Genomic DNA, 21,641 nt, shown 5'->3' on the forward strand with positions numbered 1-21,641 from the left:
TCGGCCGTGTGTGGTATGGCGCTGTGAGAGTGTGAGATCTTGCTGATGTAACACGAAGAAACTGGATCTCCGGATACTGATCGTCGTAGACCTGGAGGAGATAGTCTATGTTAAAATCTATAATTTTTATCTTTTTTGCGTGTTTTTTTAGTTTTTTCCTGTAAGAAGCGAGGATGCCACACCGCATGGCAAGTGTGCCTACATTACCTAGCAGAAGGTTAGCACTCTTCTGAATTATTTTTTACATGTAATTTTGCGAAGTTTATAAGATTTAACTGACATTGTTTCTGGCAAGGTTGTGTCGCGCACCTTTTCCTTTCACCCCCTCCGGATTCATGCTAGCAAATGGAAATTGGAGCTTGGCCTCAATAAAGCGGGTAAAAAGTATTTTTTTTCTTCCTATCACATTCCTTTATTCCATTCACAATAAAAAATTGTTTCCACAGACTATCAAAGTATCTATCTAATATTTTTTATGGTTTTTAGGGGGGGGGGGGATTAAGACACAAGAGATGAAAAAGTAATGACTTCTGACTCCAGGAGATATCACGTTAAGTTCGATTTATATAAAGTGATTTAATTCCGCGTAAAAAATGATTGCAGGCCGCTTACCAGAGGAAGGCCATTGCGCGGTCCCTTCTAATAGGTCATCATGATACCCACATTGAAGTAAACCAAAATTCAACACCGTTAAAAAGCAACCAACGCGTCCTTTGCGGTGCTAACTCAAGGGTGACAATGCGGCCATTCATTTTCATGTTTCAATTTTTCATATAAATATGTGAACGCAAAAGAAACGGAGATATTCTCATTCAAAGCATCGACAGAAACAGTGTTCCACCCATAAAGCTTTAGAATGTTTCGTTTTATTCAATTGTTGGTAAGTCGACCATAAATTTCTGTACAAAATAATCCATTGTTAATCATTATAACGTTTTTCAGTTTGTCGCAAGTATGTTCTTCGCAACCTTACTAGAAGAAACAAACTCATTCACTCTAGAACGAGTGAATGGGGGAGACGACCACGATCATAACGATTCATGTGAAACTTCTGTCGATTTCGGTTATCGCACAGTAGATGACATGGACTACGAAGACGTGTTGGAGGTAGAGGACACCGAAGTAAATGGACAGATTCAAGACACATCGGAAGAAAATAGATTGGTTAAGCGAAATTCCTTCCATGCACCGGGTCAAAGAAGGATCTCGTTTAACCGTCATATTCAGCATAAGTTGGAGTCCGTGGAAGATTATGACGAGATGCCGTTCCAGCATCCTAGGACGCCAACTGCTAGCCACCAAGGTAATCATCAGTTGTGGGATGTTAGCGATGAGCAGCAATCTTGGGAAGTGAAGGATCCGTCGTTGAGAAATTTGTTTGGAATTCGTTGGGATTCTGCCAAGAATAAGAAGACCACTCATCGTTCATCAGTCGAAGATTCGATGGAAGATTTGCTTCGTCAACAACACGAAAGACATTCGGCAAGTAGGAGAAGCAAACGTCCGTCTGGCATTGTATTTTAGACCTTTTCTGTAGATCCTACAATTTAAGATTGCGATATATTTTCTATTTAATCACCTACTTCTTGGGCAATCATTTAGTATTCTGACCTTTTAACCAAAATTTCGCTAAGTGACCGTTTTTTTGTTTATTGGCGATTTCGCAATAAAACTTTGAGCAATGCTATAACCAAGTTTATGCAATGCACATGGGAAACGTGTGGAGTGTAGGACAAACGCGTAAAATTTCAATTATGCCACAAGTCAAGGGAAAGGCGCAATAGATCCATGGTCTTCCAAACTGGCCTGAGATTAGCCACCGAAGTAGCTTGCATGCCATGCAAAACAATGATCACCTGTGTTTCTTCGCGGTTTGCGACAAAATTCCGTCCAAAGGGTCCTATTTGATTTCCCATCTCTACACGTGATCCTATCTTAAAAGAAAATATTATTCACGGTTGAGCGCCGTCGGGAACTTCCCCCTAGGCCCTGCCCATGCTCCTTTTTGGTCCGTAGACCGAGGCGGAAGTTAGTTCCTCAGATGAATTCATATCAATTGAAATACCATGGCCTGTTAAGTCCGTTGGAGTGATATCTTTATACTCGACACGATACTATCACGACGGGCCACTGCGTACGATCCGTCTGCTCGTGGAGCGGCTCTTTCCATCCGTTGGACTTAACTGGTATACTTACCTTTGGTAACAAGCCGATTGAGACAAGACGATACCTGTGTGCACTGGGATCAGTGTTTAACCTGTTAGCATTGGCCAGGTGATCCACTAGGCCAATGTCGCATGTAGCCCATACACATCTCCTTGTTGGTCCGCGCAAACGCCCTTGGGCAAGATGCAGGTCTGAAATGTTCAAAGAATTAGCTCCGTTGGAGAGTGATAGACGTACATGCTCGTCCTGATATACTGGCGCGCTAGCATTGCATATTTGCATCAAACATCCGGTTTATTTCGAAAAACGATTAACTTAGTGAAAAATAGCAATTTACCCGGAATCAGCATTCAATCTTGGGTATATCCTGTGATACTCAACCAATTCTGATGAGGGCCAGTTTTTGCAGAAAAAAATTTTAAGCCCGACTAAATAAGCCCGACTTTTCTCGGTCGGGCTTAAAAAAATTTTCGGAAAAAACTGACACTCATCAGAGTTAGTTGAATATCACAGGATATGCTCAAAACTGAATGCTGATGCCGGAAAAATTGCGATTTTTTTCTTTAAGTTAATCGTTTTTTATTTGTTTGATATTTCTATTGCATCGCTCTAGCGCTGTAGCGTACTGGCGCGCTAGCATTGCATCAAATATTCGGTGTATTTCAAAAACGATTAACTTAATGAAAAAAAAGCAATTATACCGGAATCAGCATTCAATTTTGAGCATATCCTGTGATATTCAACGAATTCCGATGGGGGTCAGTTTTTGGTGAAAAATATTTTGAAGCCCGACTAAATAAGCCCGACTTTTCGTTCGAGTGTATTTGGAGTATTAAGTAGAAAGCTGACCAGTAGATGGCGATAGCAGTAAAACAGAAAAATATGGCAATCCGTTTTACATTAAAAAAAAAAAAAAAATGGCGGAAAAAAAATAAAAAATCGCACTTTTTTCTTTTTTTCCGACACGTAGCCATCTACCGCTCAGACTCATTATTACTGGCGTAGGCAATTTCAGTCCATTGGATGCCATTCGCAGTTAGTTCAGTAGCGTGGATGGAGAATAACGCATGGCTGGAGGAACAATTGAAAAATGGATAAGATAATACAACAAAAGGATGGTAAGTATAAACATTATTATATTTGTTTTGAATTATTAATTATTGTTTATTAGATCAAATTATGGACCTGCAGGCTCAATTATTGCAACAGCACAAAATATTAGATAACAGCAAAGCTAAGGATGGTAAGGCCTAATACATAATGATTCTATTTATTTGCTTTTATTCATTTGTGTTTTGTAGCTCAAAGTTTGAGTCTACAAGCTCAGCTAGGGGAAAAGAACAAATTGGAACGGAACAGTTTCCAAACAGTGAAGGAGGTTTTTCCAAACTCAAATCTAACTGAACATGAGGATGAATTGGCATTAGGCGAACACAGTCAGGTACCTAAACTTTTCAAATAAGAATTCAAAATAAGTATAGAATTTTAACAAACAATTATTTATTGTTTAGTTATTCAGTTTACTTCTCTGTCTAAAGAACAACTTGTCCTTTATGTTCAGAGTGTTGGGGAAACTGGGTACTTAAATGGCCCTAAAGATGTTTTAATTTTGCTGCCATTGCAGAGATGAACATCATACATGGACTCTTTAGGTATGAAAGGATTTTTCTTCAAATAATTTTGAATTTATGACGAAGAATTTCTCCTCCTTTTTGCCAACCAGGTCTAATCTACCAAAAAAAATTTTATCCAAAAGGAAAGGATTTTCATGTACTGGGAACACAACTATCAACAGTGCAACATTGTACAGGTGCTAGTTTATCATTCAAGAGCCTTATACAATGATGTTAATCTGCAATTTGTATGTCCTTCCCCAAGCTTCCACCAGAAGTTGAATCTATGAGTCATGTAAGTTACATGATCAACAGTTGATATGTTTAACGGTGTTGTTTTTCTTTTCTCAATATAGGTTAATAGTAACATTGGATCTGAAAAAATTCTTGGTTGGGGCAAGACACTGAATAAATTGTATTGATTGGATGGATGACATGACATTTCTATACTTAATTCGGATTCCCCAGACGGTATTTGATATTAAAAAAATTGAAGTGCATATCTGGGCTCCCTTCTTTTCTGAAGCCCCGTTTCCCCTTGACTCGTAATAAGCCCGTAGGGGGTCATGCCCCTACTGTACGGTATATATAAAAATAACATATACCGAGGTTTGGAGGGCTCTGGCCGGAAAGGGGACGTGGGGTGCCGCTTAGTCCGATGATGTGTTCACGGAGGGCGATGTGGCTACCCACAAATCCGAACTAAAGGTTAATCGCTCCTGTAAAAATGTTCCAAATCTTCAGCTCTTCTTCCGGCTTCTCTTAGCCAATCACCGGGTAATCTCCCCGGTGGGTCAACAAGGCAGTGTCTCCCCCTGCCTGGGTTGACGGCAACTTTTGAAAGGGCTATTGTGCCTTTTTAAAGTTGCAAAAATAATTGTAATGTGCAGAGAATTGTCAATAAATTTTTTTTTATAAAATTTTTTTGCAAAATTTGTTTCCTTCATTGTCTGTGTTCACACATTACATTTATCATCTTTTTTTTATTTAGCTTTCTCAATTCTCCTTTATTGTTTATGCCACGTGTAATGGTAAGCATTGTTTCCTGTAAGCATAGTTTATCTGTAAGCATTCAATTATTATACAAGGATCGAACCCTAGATGTTCGGCATTCCGCGCCGATGCTTTACCAATGAGCCATGAATCATATGATGTCAAGTTGGCTTTTTTCTAGTCACTTGCGGACTTGCATTTACACTTTGAATAAAACTGAAATGCAATACTGCAATATTATTTTCTCCATTTAGATGTAGATTTTTATACATCTAGTAAGGTTTGAACCCAGGGTAACAGTTATCGCAGCTGAATGCTCTACCACAGAGCTATGGACATTATAAAAGCAATACAAAGATAAACATATACTTGTGAAAGACTGCATAAACATCCTAGACGATAACATATGATATGCGATAATAAAAAATTTATATATATCTTGTGGCTCAATGTTAGAGCATCGGCGTTGCACGCTGAATGTCTGAGGATCGATTCCCATGCCAGTAAAACAATATACAAATACAAAATTACTTCAGAAAATATCAAGGTATTACACGTTGTTCCTTGTCTAAGTTCATGAATTCAAAAAGTGTAATAAATAATAATTGAAAACTTACAGATAAACGATACAACGGTGGCAAAAACAATAAAATTGAATTGCGCAAGCTGAATAAAAAAAAAGTTGATAAATGTAATGTGTGAACACAGACAATGAAGGAAACAAATTTTGCAAAAAATTTTATAAAAAAAAATTTATTGACAATTCTCTGCACATTACAATTATTTTTGCAACTTTAAAAAGGCACAATAGCCCTTTCAAAAGTTGCCGTCAACCCAGGCAGGGGGAGACACTGCCTTGTTGACCCACCGGGGAGATTACCCGGTGATTGGCTAAGAGAAGCCGGAAGAAGAGCTGAAGATTTGGAACATTTTTACAGGAGCGATTAACCTTTAGTTCGGATTTGTGGGTAGCCACATCGCCCTCCGTGAACACATCATCGGACTAAGCGGCACCCCACGTCCCCTTTCCGGCCAGAGCCCTCCAAACCTCGGTATATGTTATTTTTATATATACCGTACAGTAGGGGCATGACCCCCTACGGGCTTATTACGAGTCAAGGGGAAACGGGGCTTCAGAAAAGAAGGGAGCCCAGATATGCACTTCAATTTTTTTAATATCAAATACCGTCTGGGGAATCCGAATTAAGTATAGAAATGTCATGTCATCCATCCAATCAATACAATTTATTCAGTGTCTTGCCCCAACCAAGAATTTTTTCAGATCCAATGTTACTATTAACCTATATTGAGAAAAGAAAAACAACACCGTTAAACATATCAACTGTTGATCATGTAACTTACATGACTCATAGATTCAACTTCTGGTGGAAGCTTGGGGAAGGACATACAAATTGCAGATTAACATCATTGTATAAGGCTCTTGAATGATAAACTAGCACCTGTACAATGTTGCACTGTTGATAGTTGTGTTCCCAGTACATGAAAATCCTTTCCTTTTGGATAAAATTTTTTTTGGTAGATTAGACCTGGTTGGCAAAAAGGAGGAGAAATTCTTCGTCATAAATTCAAAATTATTTGAAGAAAAATCCTTTCATACCTAAAGAGTCCATGTATGATGTTCATCTCTGCAATGGCAGCAAAATTAAAACATCTTTAGGGCCATTTAAGTACCCAGTTTCCCCAACACTCTGAACATAAAGGACAAGTTGTTCTTTAGACAGAGAAGTAAACTGAATAACTAAACAATAAATAATTGTTTGTTAAAATTCTATACTTATTTTGAATTCTTATTTGAAAAGTTTAGGTACCTGACTGTGTTCGCCTAATGCCAATTCATCCTCATGTTCAGTTAGATTTGAGTTTGGAAAAACCTCCTTCATTGTTTGGAAACTGTTCCGTTCCAATTTGTTCTTTTCCCCTAGCTGAGCTTGTAGACTCAAACTTTGAGCTACAAAACACAAATGAATAAAAGCAAATAAATAGAATCATTATGTATTAGGCCTTACCATCCTTAGCTTTGCTGTTATCTAATATTTTGTGCTGTTGCAATAATTGAGCCTGCAGGTCCATAATTTGATCTAATAAACAATAATTAATAATTCAAAACAAATATAATAATGTTTATACTTACCATCCTTTTGTTGTATTATCTTATCCATTTTTCAATTGTTCCTCCAGCCATGCGTTATTCTCCATCCACGCTACTGAACTAACTGCGAATGGCATCCAATGGACTGAAATTGCCTACGCCAGTAATAATGAGTCTGAGCGGTAGATGGCTACGTGTCGGAAAAAAAGAAAAAAGTGCGATTTTTTATTTTTTTTCCGCCATTTTTTTTTTTTTTTTTTTTTTTAATGTAAAACGGATTGCCATATAAAACGGATTGCCATAACGGATTGCCATATTGCCATACCCCCCCCCCCCACAAAAATAAAATCGGTCTTTTTTCTGTTTTACTGCTATCACCATCTCCCGGTAAGATTTCTAGTTAATTCTCTATGTCCACTCACCGAATTATTCTGCTGCATGGCGCTAGCTCTGTAGCGTACTGGAGCGCTAGCATTGCGTCAAATACTTGGTGTATTTCAAAAACGATTAATTTAATGAAAAAATAACAACTTTCCCGGAATCAGTATTAAATTTTGAGTATATCCTGTGATACTCAACCAATTCCGATGAGTGTCAGTTTTTGCCGAAAAAAATTTTAAGCCCGAATAAATAAGCCCAAGCGCCAGTACGCTACAGCGCTAGCGCGATGCAGCAGAAATATTCGGTGAGTATATATAGAGAATTAACTAGAAATCTGAACGGTAGATGGCGATAGTAGTAAAACAGAAAAAAGCAGTATTTTTGGGGGGTAAAACGGATTGCCATAAACGTTCAGTTATCCACTTGCAATGTTTGTAACATTGTTATTTATGTGTTGGAAACTTCAACAATTTCTTTTTGTATTACACAGGTTTTCCCTCATTATCAGCTATTCACGCTGCTGATCCAGAAAATACTGAGCTACCAATATTTTCTGTTATGCCATCTCTCAGTACAGATGAGCTCAGCCCTCATTCAGTCCCTCGTGTAACCAAAGAGATGTCCCATTTCATTGAAACCATTGTTTTGCATGGCATGCAAGCTACTTCGGTGGCTATTCTCACGCCAGTTTGGATGATGTAGCGCACCCATCAAGCGTTCGATGATCCTACATTCACCCGAACGCATCCTTATTTTTCAAAAAATCCCCTTACCTACTAAAAAAGAAAAGAAAAACAAACAAAACAAAACGTTGTTGTCATCAACGACTACATGCCGGTCGACTGTATGTTTGTTTTGTTCTTGTGTGTGTGTAGAGATATAATTTCGCCATCCATCATCATACAACGTTCGCATGCAACAATTTTATATACGGTATGTATCATTTCAAGGAAAAAAGAGAGTGAGAGAATCAGAGAGGAGAAAGACAATTATTATGTATAACAAAGAGGGCAGAGCATATATAGCATAGAAAAGTATTAAAGGATCCCCATATTTAAAAAAAAAGAAAAACAGAATTTTTTTTAGTATATATATGCAATAACATCTTTGATAATGACAAGCGTTTGGTCTTTAACTGGTCGTTGATGATCGTTCAACACCGTCGATACCTATACACCTACATCGATCCTGAAAACAAAAACATTATTTTTTTTTTTATTATTAGGCTATTCTTTGTTTTTATAACGCGCCGCAATCATTTGTCAGCTTTGACTGTCGTATTCCGGCTGCCGGATGTCGCGTTTGATCGTTTCTCCAACGTCGTTGTCGTCGTTTTGATTCCATTCGTTCGTTGTCTACCTCATCAAAGTCAAAAATTAAGAAAATTTTAAGTACAAAATCAAACAGCAAATTCATTACGATGTGCTGCTTTTTTTGGCCGTCGTCTTGGAAGCCTTCTCCGCAGCGGCGGCTGCGATCCGCTGATCCATTCGGATTTTATAATGTCCCGAACCGACTGCAACCGGAGTCACTTTGATTCCGCTCACGGCTGCCACATGAAAACAAACAAACTCTCAAACTACTAAACATTTCAGTTATAGGATTGGCAATGCAAATTGTATACCCGAAGCATCATCCGGTTTGACGGATGTGGAAGTAGTCCTCGTCTTGTAGGACGTGATGGTCACGAGGCGGTTCGTCCTGTTGGCCAGAGGAGTTCCACCGCTAGGAGCGCTAGTCGAAGTCTTACGATCGGCCTGAGAGCCCGGAGATTTCCGGGCGGAAGACGTCGGCAATTTGGCGGATGAAGCGGCCGTCGCGTTGCGGAGCGTGCTGCCACCTGTCGGCGTTCTCGCGCACCTCTTTTTGACATCCGCCGACGGGTTGACCTGCTGGAGCGCGCGCGGAGGTCGAACAGGTGGCGCCACAGGCGTGGCGCTTTTGCTTCCGCCGGATCTGTTGGCAGATCCTTTCGCCGGATCGCCAGTGGATTTGGAACTACCGCTGCCATTGGATCGCCGTCGCAGTCCAGACGTCGAGCTGGTAGATGGCGAAGCGGATGCGCTGGATCGATGATTGGCCCCCTTCGAACTACCCGCCCCGCCTCGACTCCTGCTGGGCGGTGTCCTCGCCGAAGACTTGACGGACACAGCCGGAACGCTGCTCTTATCTTTCCTGATCACAGTTGGATGCCGTTGAGTTTTATTCCTGCGGATGCCGCCGGATCCCGACCTGGAAAAGTCAGAACCGACCGACGATGAGTCCGTCGTCGTCTGACAGACGCTGATGGCGATCGAAGCCGATTCCGAAGTGGCGCAAGAGAATTCATCCGTCACCGGAGTGGCACACGAAGATGACGAGACGGCCGAGTCCAGCAACGAAGGCCGATCCGGACGATTGATGATGTCGCTGAGTTTGACGCTGCGCTCGCTGCAACTCGAGTAGCGCGTCGTGTTGGTCATCGTCGTCGAGGACGTGGTGCGGATGCTGCGCTCGTCGTCCGTCGTCGTGTCCATGACGTCCAGGACGGATCCGAACGACGACGTGCTCATGCCTTCCGCTTCGCTCGACGGCCGATGAAAGAAATCGTCACATCCGTACGCTTCCGCCGGCTGCGGCGATGGGGAAGAGAACGCTTCCACCGCCACTTCCAGCAGCGTCTTCTCTTCGCTGAACGATGATGAAGAGCATCCGACCTCGCTCGACTCTTCCATGATCGTCTCCGTCTTGGCCATCCGCGATTTCTTCGTTTCGATGACGGAATTGCCGAAGAATTTGCGGACCAAAAGAGCGGCTTTCTCTTCCGGCATGCCGGACGTCAATTCGATGGAATTACTCCTCTTGGCCGGCTGCGCTTTTGCTCCTTCCGGAAGGCGGTGGATTTAAAGCGGAAGCGAAAGATGACGTGGTCTCTTCTCTCGTTTTGTTGGCAGCAAATCGAGTGCTGGACCGGCTGCTGAACGTGGTGGACGTCATCTTGCGGATGATCGAGTCCCTCAATTCGTCATGGTCAGACAGGGCTTCATCTAGCGTCGAATCAAACTGACTCATCACTTCCTCGACGCTCGGCTCCCGCAACTCGTTCGATTCTGCCAAAAATTCAAATGAGCGAACGCATGTCTAATTCAATTAAGTCATCGTTGAAGTTAAAATGCTTATTGAATATCTACGAGTTTCTCTTTTTGATTGACGACTCTGCCATTGGCCGACGCAGGTCCAGCTCATTACCATCACTCCATTTGAATTTAATTGAATTTAAAAAAAACAAAATAAAACAAAAGACTGACGTCATCACGGGCTAATACTAACCGGATGGCTTGTGATGGACAACGTGAAGGGTTGGCTGGACGGCGTCATGTTCGACTGGCGAGGTCATCGCGAACGATTGCCGCCTCTTTTGCCCCGGGCTTGTCTGATTGGCTGCCGTGGCTGACGTCGGCACGTCGCCATTTTGGCTGGCGTGGTGGCAGCCGACGTCTCTCGTTTCGTTCGTCTGGCTCAACTTGGCCGCCGCCCGCAGCTGCGGATGCCCTTCCGCCAGCAACTTGGTGGTTTCCCGCAAGCGCTGCAGCTGATGATTAGCCGGCTTCATTTCGGCCGCTTCCGCCGCCCGCCCACTATCCGCTTCGATTGAATCACGGCGATTCGACGTCACTAAATTTTTACACTCATCTTTTAAATACAACTCATTTTTTTTTTTTTTTTTTCAAGATTTAAACAATAATTGTGGGAAAACGAAAACAATTGGGGGTTATGACTAAAACATCCTGGTAATGAGATATACAAACGTCACCTAATACCCTCTGCCACGTAACACCGTAACACGCTACCGTTATTCTTATCATTTTGCAAAAGCACGTGATCTCAGTGTCGTGTTTCAATTACCCCCCCTCCTAATTCGGGTTTAAACTTTGACGCGGGCATTTTCAAAAAGGTTTAAGGTAATGTGAATCGGGTACCTGTCGAACGTTGGTGCGTCATCTCGCTGGACGCCGTGGACTGGAAGAATGTGCGCGCTTCGTTGACGCTGCCGGAAGGCCGGATTTCGCGGACGACGAAGCGATTTTCAGGCATTTTGGAACCGCTCTTGGAATGCGAAAGCGCTGGATAAAAAGCACTGGGTTTGTCGATTTTGACGGGGTAAGGGCTGCTGCTGGCCGACGGATTGCCAATGTCCGTTTTGGCCACAGGGGTCGTGACGGTTCGTTCAGCTTCCGATTCCGGCCGGACGACGTCGAGAGAACGGATCTCTTCGATGGTTTCGTTGAGCTGAGCGATCGTCTCATCGATCGTCCTCGTTTCATCCACCGTCGTCTGCTGCTGCCGGACGGAAGACGATGGATGCCTCTTCATGGCACTGGATTCCGCTTCCGGCTCGAGCGAGTGATAGCCGTGGTCAGCCCTGACGGACGAAGGATCCGATTCCAGCGGCGACGTCACCTCCGCTTCCAGTTGCGTAGAAACCGGAGGCCGGAAGACGGATTCTTTGACTTCGCAGCGAGCCACCATCATGACCGGATTGGGACGCAGATTGCGGATGAGTTCGGCCGCCGACATGCCGGGAATGGTGGCCGTCGAAGACTCGGATGTCGTCGAACAGGGCGACCTTCCGCGCGAGAAAAAATTGTCCGGCGTCGGAGCTCTGGCCGCAAAGGGCGGAGTCTTCTTCCGGTTCATTTCCAGCCTCCAAGGAGGCACGACAGCTTCCGGCTCCGACTGCTGTTGCTGCTGTTGCTGCTGCTGCTGCTGAACCGGAATCGAGTGTATCGTCGGAGGCTGTTCGACGTGCTTCAAATGTATCCGCCACGGCAGGATTTCCTGATGTTCCGGCGGAGGTTCTCTCTTCTGATTGGTCATGGAGACCGTGATTCCGGAATGAACCGATTGACTGGCCGTCACGTGAGCGGGAATGACTGGAACAGTCGTCTGAGTGACTGCGATGACGGCCGGTTTAACGACAGGCTCAATGTCCAGCAAGTTCTCGACGCTCCGCTTCTTCAAGATGCTCTTCGGAGCCGGAATCGTTTCCTTCTCTTCCAAAATGACGATCTTCCGCTCGACGGACGAATCGAAATTGACGATGCCGTTGCGGATGACCACCGGAGCCGGCCTGCAAATCGGAACCTCAACCGAAGACGTCGTCGAGTAGGCTTTCATCATCGGCGGATAACTATCGACGATCACCGACTCCTTGACCGGAACAGCTGGATGTCCAGTAGGAGGGACGATTGCGTAAGGTTTCCTCGGCTGGAGCAAAGAGCGGAATGTATCACTGGTCGTCGTGGAAGGCACTGCGTTCGAGCTGTTGATGTGCGCGTTCGATTCCGGTAGGTTTTTAATGTCGTCCCCGAACCGCCGGAGTGGCAAACCGTGGCTGGCGGATTGGACATTGGTTCCAAACTCCAACGTCGGCTGATGAACGGAGGCCGTTTGATGGATAACGGTCGATTTGACTTCTTCCAGTTTCTCCTGCCACTGGCGCAGACGCGATTCCGGACTCCTGGAACGAATCCGCCTGGGCCTGGACCTCTTCTGATCGCTTTCTTCCTTCACATCGGCTCCGAAGGCCACTTTTTTGGCTTTACGCACTTCCATCGTTGTCAGATCTTCGTTGGAATTCTTGACGGACGCCACGGCCGAACTGCACTCGGTCCAATCGCCCATCGAGTAGACGGAGCCCGTCTCCGTGTTGACGGCCGAGGCCGAATCCATCCGATCGTGTCGCAGCGCGACGCCGTTGGTCGACACTAGAGGAGTCTCTTCCAGCATCCGCATCAACTCGATGGAGCGGTGATGATTCAACTTGCTGCTGGAGGCCGTTTCGCACGTGAACGAGTCGACCGTGCCGACGCTGTGCAGACTCTCCCTGGACGAGTTGACGATCACGATCGAGCTGGACGTCGGTTTCTGGACGGACTTGGCCGGCACCAAACGGAACGTGGTCGTATTGTTGCTGTGACTGGACTCGATGACCGTCTGCTGATTGGCCAGCTCGCCTTTGGATTCGCTCGAAGTCGGCACTTTGACGGGCCTTTCTTCCGCTTTGCTGGCCGTCGGTTCCTGTGCCGTGCTGGACAGGAGGTTTTCGCGCGAGTTGCGCAAGTGCTGCTGGATCTTGCTGGTCGTGCCCGTGTTCGTGAACGTGAAGATGGGCGTGTAATGATGCGGTTTGGTGGGCGATGGTAAATTAGAAGCCGAAGAAGCCGGCCCGGCCGATGGATCGGGATCGACGAGAGAGAGTCCCGTAGGCCGGAGTTTAACGCCCAGCCAGATGGGCGTTTCCATCGGCGGCGGAGATTTGATGGCGGGCGGTTTGCGACGTCCGTCGCGCAGACTCCGGCGCACTCGCAAATCTCTCAGCCAAATTGGCTCCGCTTCTTCCAGGACGTTAGTGGCCGACCGGCTGCTTTCCGAGCGCTGGATCGACGTGGGAGTAGGTGTCCGTCTCGCCTGGCCGGCTGGTTTGTGATCGGCCGCGGCCGATGACGAAGGCGGGTCTTTCGATTTGATGCGGTTCTCTTCCGACTCGTCGTCGGCCGACACATCGTCCATCGATCGCTCGAAATACGAGAGACGGGACGATCCGCTGGGCGATTTGCCCGTCTCCTCTTCCGCCTGTTTTGGCGACGGATTTTTAATCCAAGGAGGGATCATCTTCTCAATAGCGCTGGACGTCGAACGGACGGTGGAGCTGAGACTGTCGCAAGAGCGACTGACGGCCCCGGTAGAAGGCACGTCCGAGCTGCCGGAAGTGTTGAGCAAACTTTGGAGCTTATCGGCCGCTTCGAAGCCGTAAGATTGCCGGCGCTCGTACCACGCTTCCGTCCTGTTCCGCCCACCGGACCGACGCTGCTGTTCCGTGATGGACGCGTTGCTGTTGGACTCGTCGAGATCGTCGAACGACATCGAGATCGACATGGTCCGCAACGACGAACCGCCGAAACTCGACGCCGGGCTGCCCCTTTCGCCGTAAAGGTACGTCGACGCTGGTAAGGTCTTGGTTACAACCGGTTCTGGAGGTTCCAGTTCTCGTACGTCCGGCTCTTCTTCTTCTTCTTCTTCTTCTTCTTGTTTCTGTTGTTCCACGCGTTGCTGACGTCGTTGTTCGATGGTCCGACGGGCATTGAAAGCGCTGGCCCGTGTATTGGCGCGGTGCGTTTCGTCCAGCGATGTGTTCGACATGGCGGCCTGTTCCGTCACGGCTTTGGTCGCGAGCACATCGCTCGACTGACTGGACGTGACTGGCCCTGCGAAGGCCGGCCCACCGTTGAGCAAAGTGATGTTGATGCTGCTGCTGCTGGACGATCCAGCAGCAGCGGCCGGTGCGGCGCCAGTCCGAGGGCCTAACGTGATGATGGTCCGTCTTCGAACCACTTCGCCGTCCTCGCCGACCGACTCCTTGTCGTTGATTTCAACGACGTCCGTCATGGCCGGATGTGGAGCGGAAGAAGACGACTCCGAAGCCGAAGAGGAGAGTTCGTCCATGACGAAATCCAAATCTTCACGTTCTGGAAGAGGTGGCGGACTGTTGGCCGGCAGAGACGGAGGAGTTCCAGATCGGCTGCTGTTCCAGTCGTGTGTGGCCGGAGGCGCTAAATTCGAAACGGCTGGAATGGCTTGTTCCACCTGTTTCTGATGGAATTTTGGGGGCGGAGGTCGTGGCGGAGGCGTCCTACTTTTCCCAGCGCGGGTGGCGTCCGTCCCGTTCATCGTCGTCGGAACGGACAGTAGGGCAACAGGTGGCGCTGGAACGGGTTTCTCTTGATGCGGCAGCTGCTCGCGTTCGTCGTACGGCAACGATCCTTGGCTGTTGACTCGACGATATCGGACGGTGGGCGGCCTCCTTCCGCCCAGCGATCCCTTGCGGGCGATCGATCCTTTACCCAACTGAGCTGCCAGGTCCAGCTGTTGCGTCGGTAACTGCCAATGAGACAAAAACAATTTGCTTAAACATTTGTTTCATCATGACGGATGTCCTTTTGGTGACGTCAATCACATAACCGGCACCTTGGATGCCTTTGCAATGCGTTAAACATGAAAACCCGGATGCAAATTTCTCTGATTGCTTCAGTTAGGCGCTTTTTAAAGGCATTCCCCCCGCCCCCTTTAGTGACCTTGTCATTGATTTAAATTCCATGATTTTTACATCAACTACGCCGAGATGATGATGGAATGTTGTCTCAGCAGTTGTTAATCGAACTGGAACGACACCACAACAATAACAACCAACCCACTAGAAAAAAACAAAACAAAAAAAACAGGTGTGTTCCAAATGCGATCTTGATTGCCATTCGACTGTTATGCCAGAGGCAATGCAATCTACGGCGCCAACAAGTCACGCTCCAACACGGTCAGCATTCCCGTTCGTTTTTCGTGCTCTGTTCTTCCCGTCACGCATTCATCCTCCTCTTTTATTAAAAAAAAAAAAAATCCCTATCTTCTTCCGCATAGTCAGCCGTTGCAGCCTGGAACACGTTTTTTTTGTACCTGCAAGTCGTCCAGGTATTGAGCCGAAGACATGAGCGTTGGATTGGACGTTGCGCCCGTTGTCGATGGCGTCGTCTGGAACTGAGTCGTGGAACTGGAACTTTGACCGTGAAAGACGACGCCCTCGGTCACAGTTGATGTTGAATATTCGCTCCACTGGCTCGTGCTGACCGTCGTCGATCGGACGAACAATCCCGGCGCCACCGTCGTTTTCGATTCGGCCCATTGACTGGCGTGCTGGACGTGCCGCACCGGCCTCACTGGAGGACTGTCCACCATGACAGCCGACGCTTCCTCTTCGCCGTGTTGAGTTGCACGATGATGATGGCGATCGGCAGACGATCCTGTTGTTGGTGTTGGTCCAAATGGCGCCGCTGTGAAACCCTTCAAAGTCGACGCTCCGCCTGGCGGGAACATCTGCAATTCAAAAAAAAATAAATAAATATTCCATCATTCAGCGATGATTTGTTTGAAAATACGGACACAGTCATGGAACAGGGTGGAGCCGTCGAACAAAGAATGACGTCATCACCGTCCGTTTTTTTTTTTCACGAACAAATATTTATTCAAAAAAACAAAAAAAAAAGAAGGTGGGGCTAGGTAAGTGACGTTTAACCCTTAAATGCAAATGAGAACAAACATGAACATTCACGTGATGTTCAATTGTTTGTTTTTTCTTTCTCATCAGTTTCGAATCGATGTCATAACGGGGTCTCTCTGTCAACATCACGGCCAGGGACTAAAACAAGGAAGTGCCCGAAATGACAGGTGGCAAGGAACAAGAGGCACTTCATGGAACGGTGCGATGGAGGAATGCGAGTCACAACGTCATTGATTTCTCAGCATCGATTCGGCAGACAGGCTTCCCGTTGCCATCGTTCGGGAAAAAAAAAACACATTGACCACAATCTTCACGCAAAACTGAACGTGATCCTCTTTGAAAAACAATCCCGCGAAACATCGTTCATCTTAAAAAGCCCAACCCCAACAAACATCGAAATGCTGGTTTTGATTTGTTTTTGGAACAGCGGAACAGCGTCGCACGTCACGCGTGATGACCATCAATTCTGAAGAAAAGAAAAAAACATTGTCCTCCCAAATCTGGCGGCTTCAACGACTCAATCCATCAAAACAGCAACCGACACAAAAGGAGTAACAGTAGACATTAATAAGTTTTGAAAAACAAAAAATCGGCCTGGATTTGAACTAAAAAAAACAAAACAAATGAAGGTTCCAGTTTTTCCAAACTAGCGGCGTTTATGATGAAACCTGTCTGCTAACAGATGGAACTCGCAGCCAAATTTGAGCACGTGAAAAGCTATTCGTATTCTATTTGTTCCGCTCGATCTCATCCAACACGACATTTCGATTCAATCAAATTATAACATTAGACCCAATTTTTCTATTCAATTAACGATCTGCTGTTGAAAAATCAAAAACCTTATTATGCAGTCGTGATCGTTGCCAGTTTTCAGGACGCCCTCGCAATTAGATAAGATTTATCCAAATTGCGTTTACATTTTGATATGGAAGCGCAGTCTTAGAAACCCAAAAACAAAAGAAGGAAAATACAACTGACCGTGAAGAGTTGAAGCGGCTGGTTGGTCTTGGTGGTCATGTTCCCGCGTGCCCGCAAGACGTGCTCGAATAGCCGAGACGTCGAGTTCGTTCACGACTCCAAGGACTTGTCCATAAGAAGATGCAAGAAGCCAATCGGATCCTTCTTCTTTTTTTTTTCGTGTGTGTCTATTGTTTGAATTTTCCTTCCTTCTATTTCAAGAACCTGTGGGGTGATTGTATAAAAAAAAAAAAAAAAAGGAAGATGGTGAAATTGAGGGATCGACTCAAAGGCAGCCAAAACAATTGAAAACGGCTAATAGAAAAGAATGCGGGAAGAAGAGAGAACAAACGTGAATCGGAATCTCGAGAGATTCGCCCTCAAGCTACGTCTTTTGTCTTCAGCCGCCCGTGTTATTTCATTTTTATTTCATCGTTTGCTGCTTTATATATTTTTTTTTTTTTTTTACGAATTCTTAAACTTTGAATCGGCAATAGTCATTTATATTAAAATACTATAAGGCCAATTTTTAACTAACAAGTTTTTGCAACAACAAAAGAAGAAAAAGAGCGGCCGGTTTTTTTCACGCGAGTTCAATGTCACTAGCGTTCCATTTCGGGACTGTTTTCCTTATGTAGTCAAAAGATGCTTTAGATGCTTATCGAAAAGAACCCACCTTTCTTTTTAAATCCCCCCCCCTCCTCACCTTCCACGACTGTAATCCTCACGGCTATTTAACTGGCAGTTCACTCTTCGCAGAAAATAATCACGAAGCAAATGAACCGCCATCATCATCGTGTATCCAGCAGCAGCAAAAAAAAAAAAAAAAAAAAAAAAAAAACTTCTCACGGCCGCGCGCTCATTCGTCGCCACTAACGACGTCATCATCAACCAGAAAGAAAAAAACGCGTCGATTCTTTTTAACCCTCGTCTTTCAAGGTTCCGAAGACACACGGCGATGGGGTTCACGCGCGGGAACCTCACGTACATCATCGCGCACGAAGATCACGCCGCAAAGTATTGAACTTCTTCCGCATTGCTTTTCGGAGGTGGCCCTGGGACGACATTTCAAAAAAAAAAAAAAAAAATGCGTTCTTGTTTTGTTTTTTTTTTTTTTTTTTTTTTTTCATGGAACATTTCCATTTCGGGAATGAAACGGGAAAAATTACAAATCACCAAGAGAGATTTAGAAAAAGGAACAACAAAAGAAAAATGTGTTTTTTTTTTTTTTTTTTTTTTTTTTAAGGAAATGATTGTACGAGGTAATCAGAGAAGTTAAGCTGGAAGTAAGACAAGAATTTTTAGAAAGAAAACCGGTTGATTTTTGCAAGCGAAAGGAACGGACAAGTTCGTTGCAGACATTTAAAATTTTATTTTTCGTGCAAGTTCTCGGCTGTCTGCCTTTCGCCATCGGACACCGGATAGCCACATTGGACACACCGGTAGATTTTAAATAAATAAACAAAAGGCTGACAAAAATTTCAAACGCGAAATTGTACGTTTTGGCTACGTTTAAACTTTCATAGTTCCATTTCTTACCCCCTGTAGGAAATGATTTGGATTGAATTTTTCTTTAAAACGAAAGGAAAACCTAACACGAAAATTGGTAAACCAAAAAAATGAGTTTTTTAAAGCTTTTTTTTTTTTTTTTAACGACCGGAAGGGATTGGTGTTTGTACGGAATAACCACACACACACACACACACACATAGTCGAGTTATTAAATAGTGTGGAGGACACGGCCTTGAATTTCGTTTTGAAACATGACACCATCTTTTGTTATCAATAGAAAAGAACATTCTATACAGAACAGGTAAATTTTAAATTATAAAAATAAAATACAAAGTGAGGCAATAAAAAATGCCTTTGGAACAAAAGACACGTCTTATCATTTCTCGGTTGTTTTTTGTTGTTTTTAAATTAACCAAAAAACAAAACAATTCGCGATCGTTTTTAGTCCAGTTCCAAAATGGCGGGCAAAAAAAGTGGCGGTTTATGTTTTATTATCGTAATACGTAACACCGTCCCCCCCCCCCCCCAAAAAAAAAGTCCAGGTGTACACATATAGATAGTAAAAAATAAAAAAAAAAAAAAGGTAATGTCTCCCTGCCTCTGGCCACCTTACCCTACCTCCTACCCGCACGCCATTTTCGTCTATTTTTTTTTTTTTCGGTTTTTCCTGGCCTTTGTGGCACTCACGAATCAACAACTTGTATACTTGACGAGCCTGCCAAAGTTTTTTTTTTGAAAGGTATAGCACTTTAAATGGAGGATCAGCTTCAACCCAATCGAACACACGCTTTCTCTTTTATTCTTTTTCCAAATGTCCCGATAGAACAAAAAAAAAAAAAAAATGGAAAGGGCAAAACTCTAGAAAAGGACTTACCTGTCATCGTGATGACCTGTCGTACATCCAAAACGTGCGACGACGTCACTCGTTGCACAAATTCGAAATCGAGACTAAACAAAACACTAAGATTTTATTTTTTTGGAGAGCAAAGAAACGAATTGGCCAATAACTTGAAACGAACAACAGCACGAAAAAAACACACACACACACACAAAAAAAAAAGAGATTCAAATTTTGTGTGCGACCGTTGTCGAAATGTGGCAATGGAAACGAACACGAACGGGCGCGACGGTGCGGCGGGTTTTTGTGTGCTTCTTTTCACTTGGAACTCGGTGAGGGTAATAAGTTTGGTTCGGCTATCCTATGCTCTGCTGCTGCTGCTGCCTCTCTTCGCTTCTTCTTCTCCTCCCAGGTGGAGTCCGAAGGCGAACACAGAGAAAGAGAGAAGCAGAATAAATTGACTCAAATATAATACAAGAAAAAAAAAAAAAAAAAAAAGGAAAAGGAAAGGAGAGAAATAACACGCGAGACGGGACTCCTCCCCCATTTTTTTTTTTTTCTTCTCCCGGGAAAGGTAAAAGAAAAAGAAAAACAATCAAGGACAAACATACACAGACACACTTGTGGACGAGTCATCAACAGCCATCTAGTGAGTGACCTGTCAAACTTGGCATTTCGAATCGGCAATTGACGCGTAGCAACCAAATTAAAAGTGTTTTGAAATAAAAGAGACACACGTACAGTTTTATTTTAGAGCTTACGGTACGAAAATGTCATTCAAACGAAATCGGCCGTCGCAAATGGCCGAAATGGGCAACGCGCCTTCAATTTGCCATCTGCAAAGAATATAAAAAAAAAAAAATAGGGTAGGCATAATATTCACGCTCCGATGTTTGCTTGATGAGGCGTCCTACGAACACGCGGTCAACGCCATCTCTGGTGCAGACGAAAATGGAAGCAAAAAATAAAAATACAAGTAAATGTTGTAATCACAATACAGCACAAAAACTATTGAAAATGCACACATGCCACAAGACAAAGGTTGTATACACCATGAAAATAAGCCCTTTCACTTTTTCTGACTCGTTTCTTGATGGTCTTTACCTTTCTCGTCACACACAAATCCTCGCCCTTTTCTTTCAAAACATTTGTCGGGTCCCGCCCTAGAAAAAAGAGTGAAAGTTTGTGTTCTTTTTTGGCCCCCCTATAATACATCAAACGGGGGGAAAGGTTGAATGCTTATCACAACAGCAATCCGTCGAACCTTCTTTTGTTTTGTGCCAAAAAATGTTTGTGCGCAATTCATTGGCCATTGGTCACGCCACTCGATTCGCGTACGTACGTAACAGTGATCCCGAATGTAACCGTGAATCTCTTATGAATTCTTTGGCCTTTCAACAAGCACTACTCTCTCTCTCTCTTTCTCTCTCTCTCACTCCTTAGCTAGATTTAAAAAAAAAAAAACGAAGCAAAAAAGAAAGAGGTATGTCCTTAAAAGGCAACAACGTTCCCGCATATACAACGCAGAGAGATAGCAGTTGGATACACAACTCCCCTTTGGAATACTTTGCCCATTTAAGGTCAACCCACTTCATATATGCAGCAGCTCTCTCTCTCTCTCTCTTCCCTCTTTTTTTTTTTTAAATATATACACACAGTTTGCGCGCACGGGCAAGAAAAGACCTGTAGGCTCTTGGCTCATTGGGAGTCTCCCATTTTTTTTTTCTTTTTCCCTTAAATTTTATTTAATAGTGTATAACGATGGAGGAGGGCGATGAACACACCTTTGGCTTATATTGGCTGCGTTCTACGTCAGCTCGAAGAGAAAGTTTCCTTCATCTCGGCCAGTTTTTCGGACGTCATAAATTTGAGGGGAAAATGTGCAAGAAGAAGCACCTTGTTGTGTATAATCCATCTATAATAGGCCGTCCGTCCATTATCCAATATGCTTGCGGTATATAACAAACAACATCACACCACACA

At 44.4% G+C, this 21,641-nt stretch overlaps 2 protein-coding genes and 1 long non-coding RNA gene across 3 annotated transcripts; 1 reads left to right on the forward strand and 2 right to left on the reverse strand.

The window, feature by feature from the left end:
• Positions 1-500: 500 nt before the first annotated feature.
• Positions 501-1,694, forward strand: LOC130692958 (uncharacterized). The gene is made up of 2 exons (XM_057516057.2): positions 501-880; positions 943-1,694. The coding sequence occupies exons 1-2, from the start codon at positions 857-859 to the stop codon at positions 1,522-1,524; spliced, it is 606 nt and encodes a 201-aa protein (XP_057372040.1). The 5' UTR covers positions 501-856; the 3' UTR covers positions 1,525-1,694.
• A 4,994-nt stretch (positions 1,695-6,688) lies between these two features.
• Positions 6,689-6,989, reverse strand: LOC130692975 (uncharacterized). The gene is made up of 3 exons (XR_009001606.2): positions 6,925-6,989; positions 6,800-6,871; positions 6,689-6,741 (listed from the first exon to the last, which is right to left on the reverse strand). It is a non-coding gene; the product is annotated as an uncharacterized LOC130692975 (long non-coding RNA).
• Positions 6,990-8,236: 1,247 nt separating this feature from the next.
• LOC130692927 (uncharacterized) lies at positions 8,237-20,594 on the reverse strand. The gene is given in 9 exon segments (XM_057516017.2): positions 8,237-8,618; positions 8,683-8,812; positions 8,888-10,115; positions 10,117-10,352; positions 10,573-10,917; positions 11,223-15,183; positions 15,751-16,167; positions 17,330-17,533; positions 19,695-20,594. Coding segments are annotated over 8 exon segments (6,456 nt in total). The 5' UTR covers positions 17,369-17,533; positions 19,695-20,594; the 3' UTR covers positions 8,237-8,518.
• Positions 20,595-21,641: the final 1,047 nt, after the last annotated feature.

The sequence above is a fragment of the Daphnia carinata genome, chromosome 3 (genome assembly GCF_022539665.2).
Source record: "Daphnia carinata strain CSIRO-1 chromosome 3, CSIRO_AGI_Dcar_HiC_V3, whole genome shotgun sequence".
Classification (NCBI taxonomy): domain Eukaryota; kingdom Metazoa; phylum Arthropoda; class Branchiopoda; order Diplostraca; family Daphniidae; genus Daphnia; species Daphnia carinata.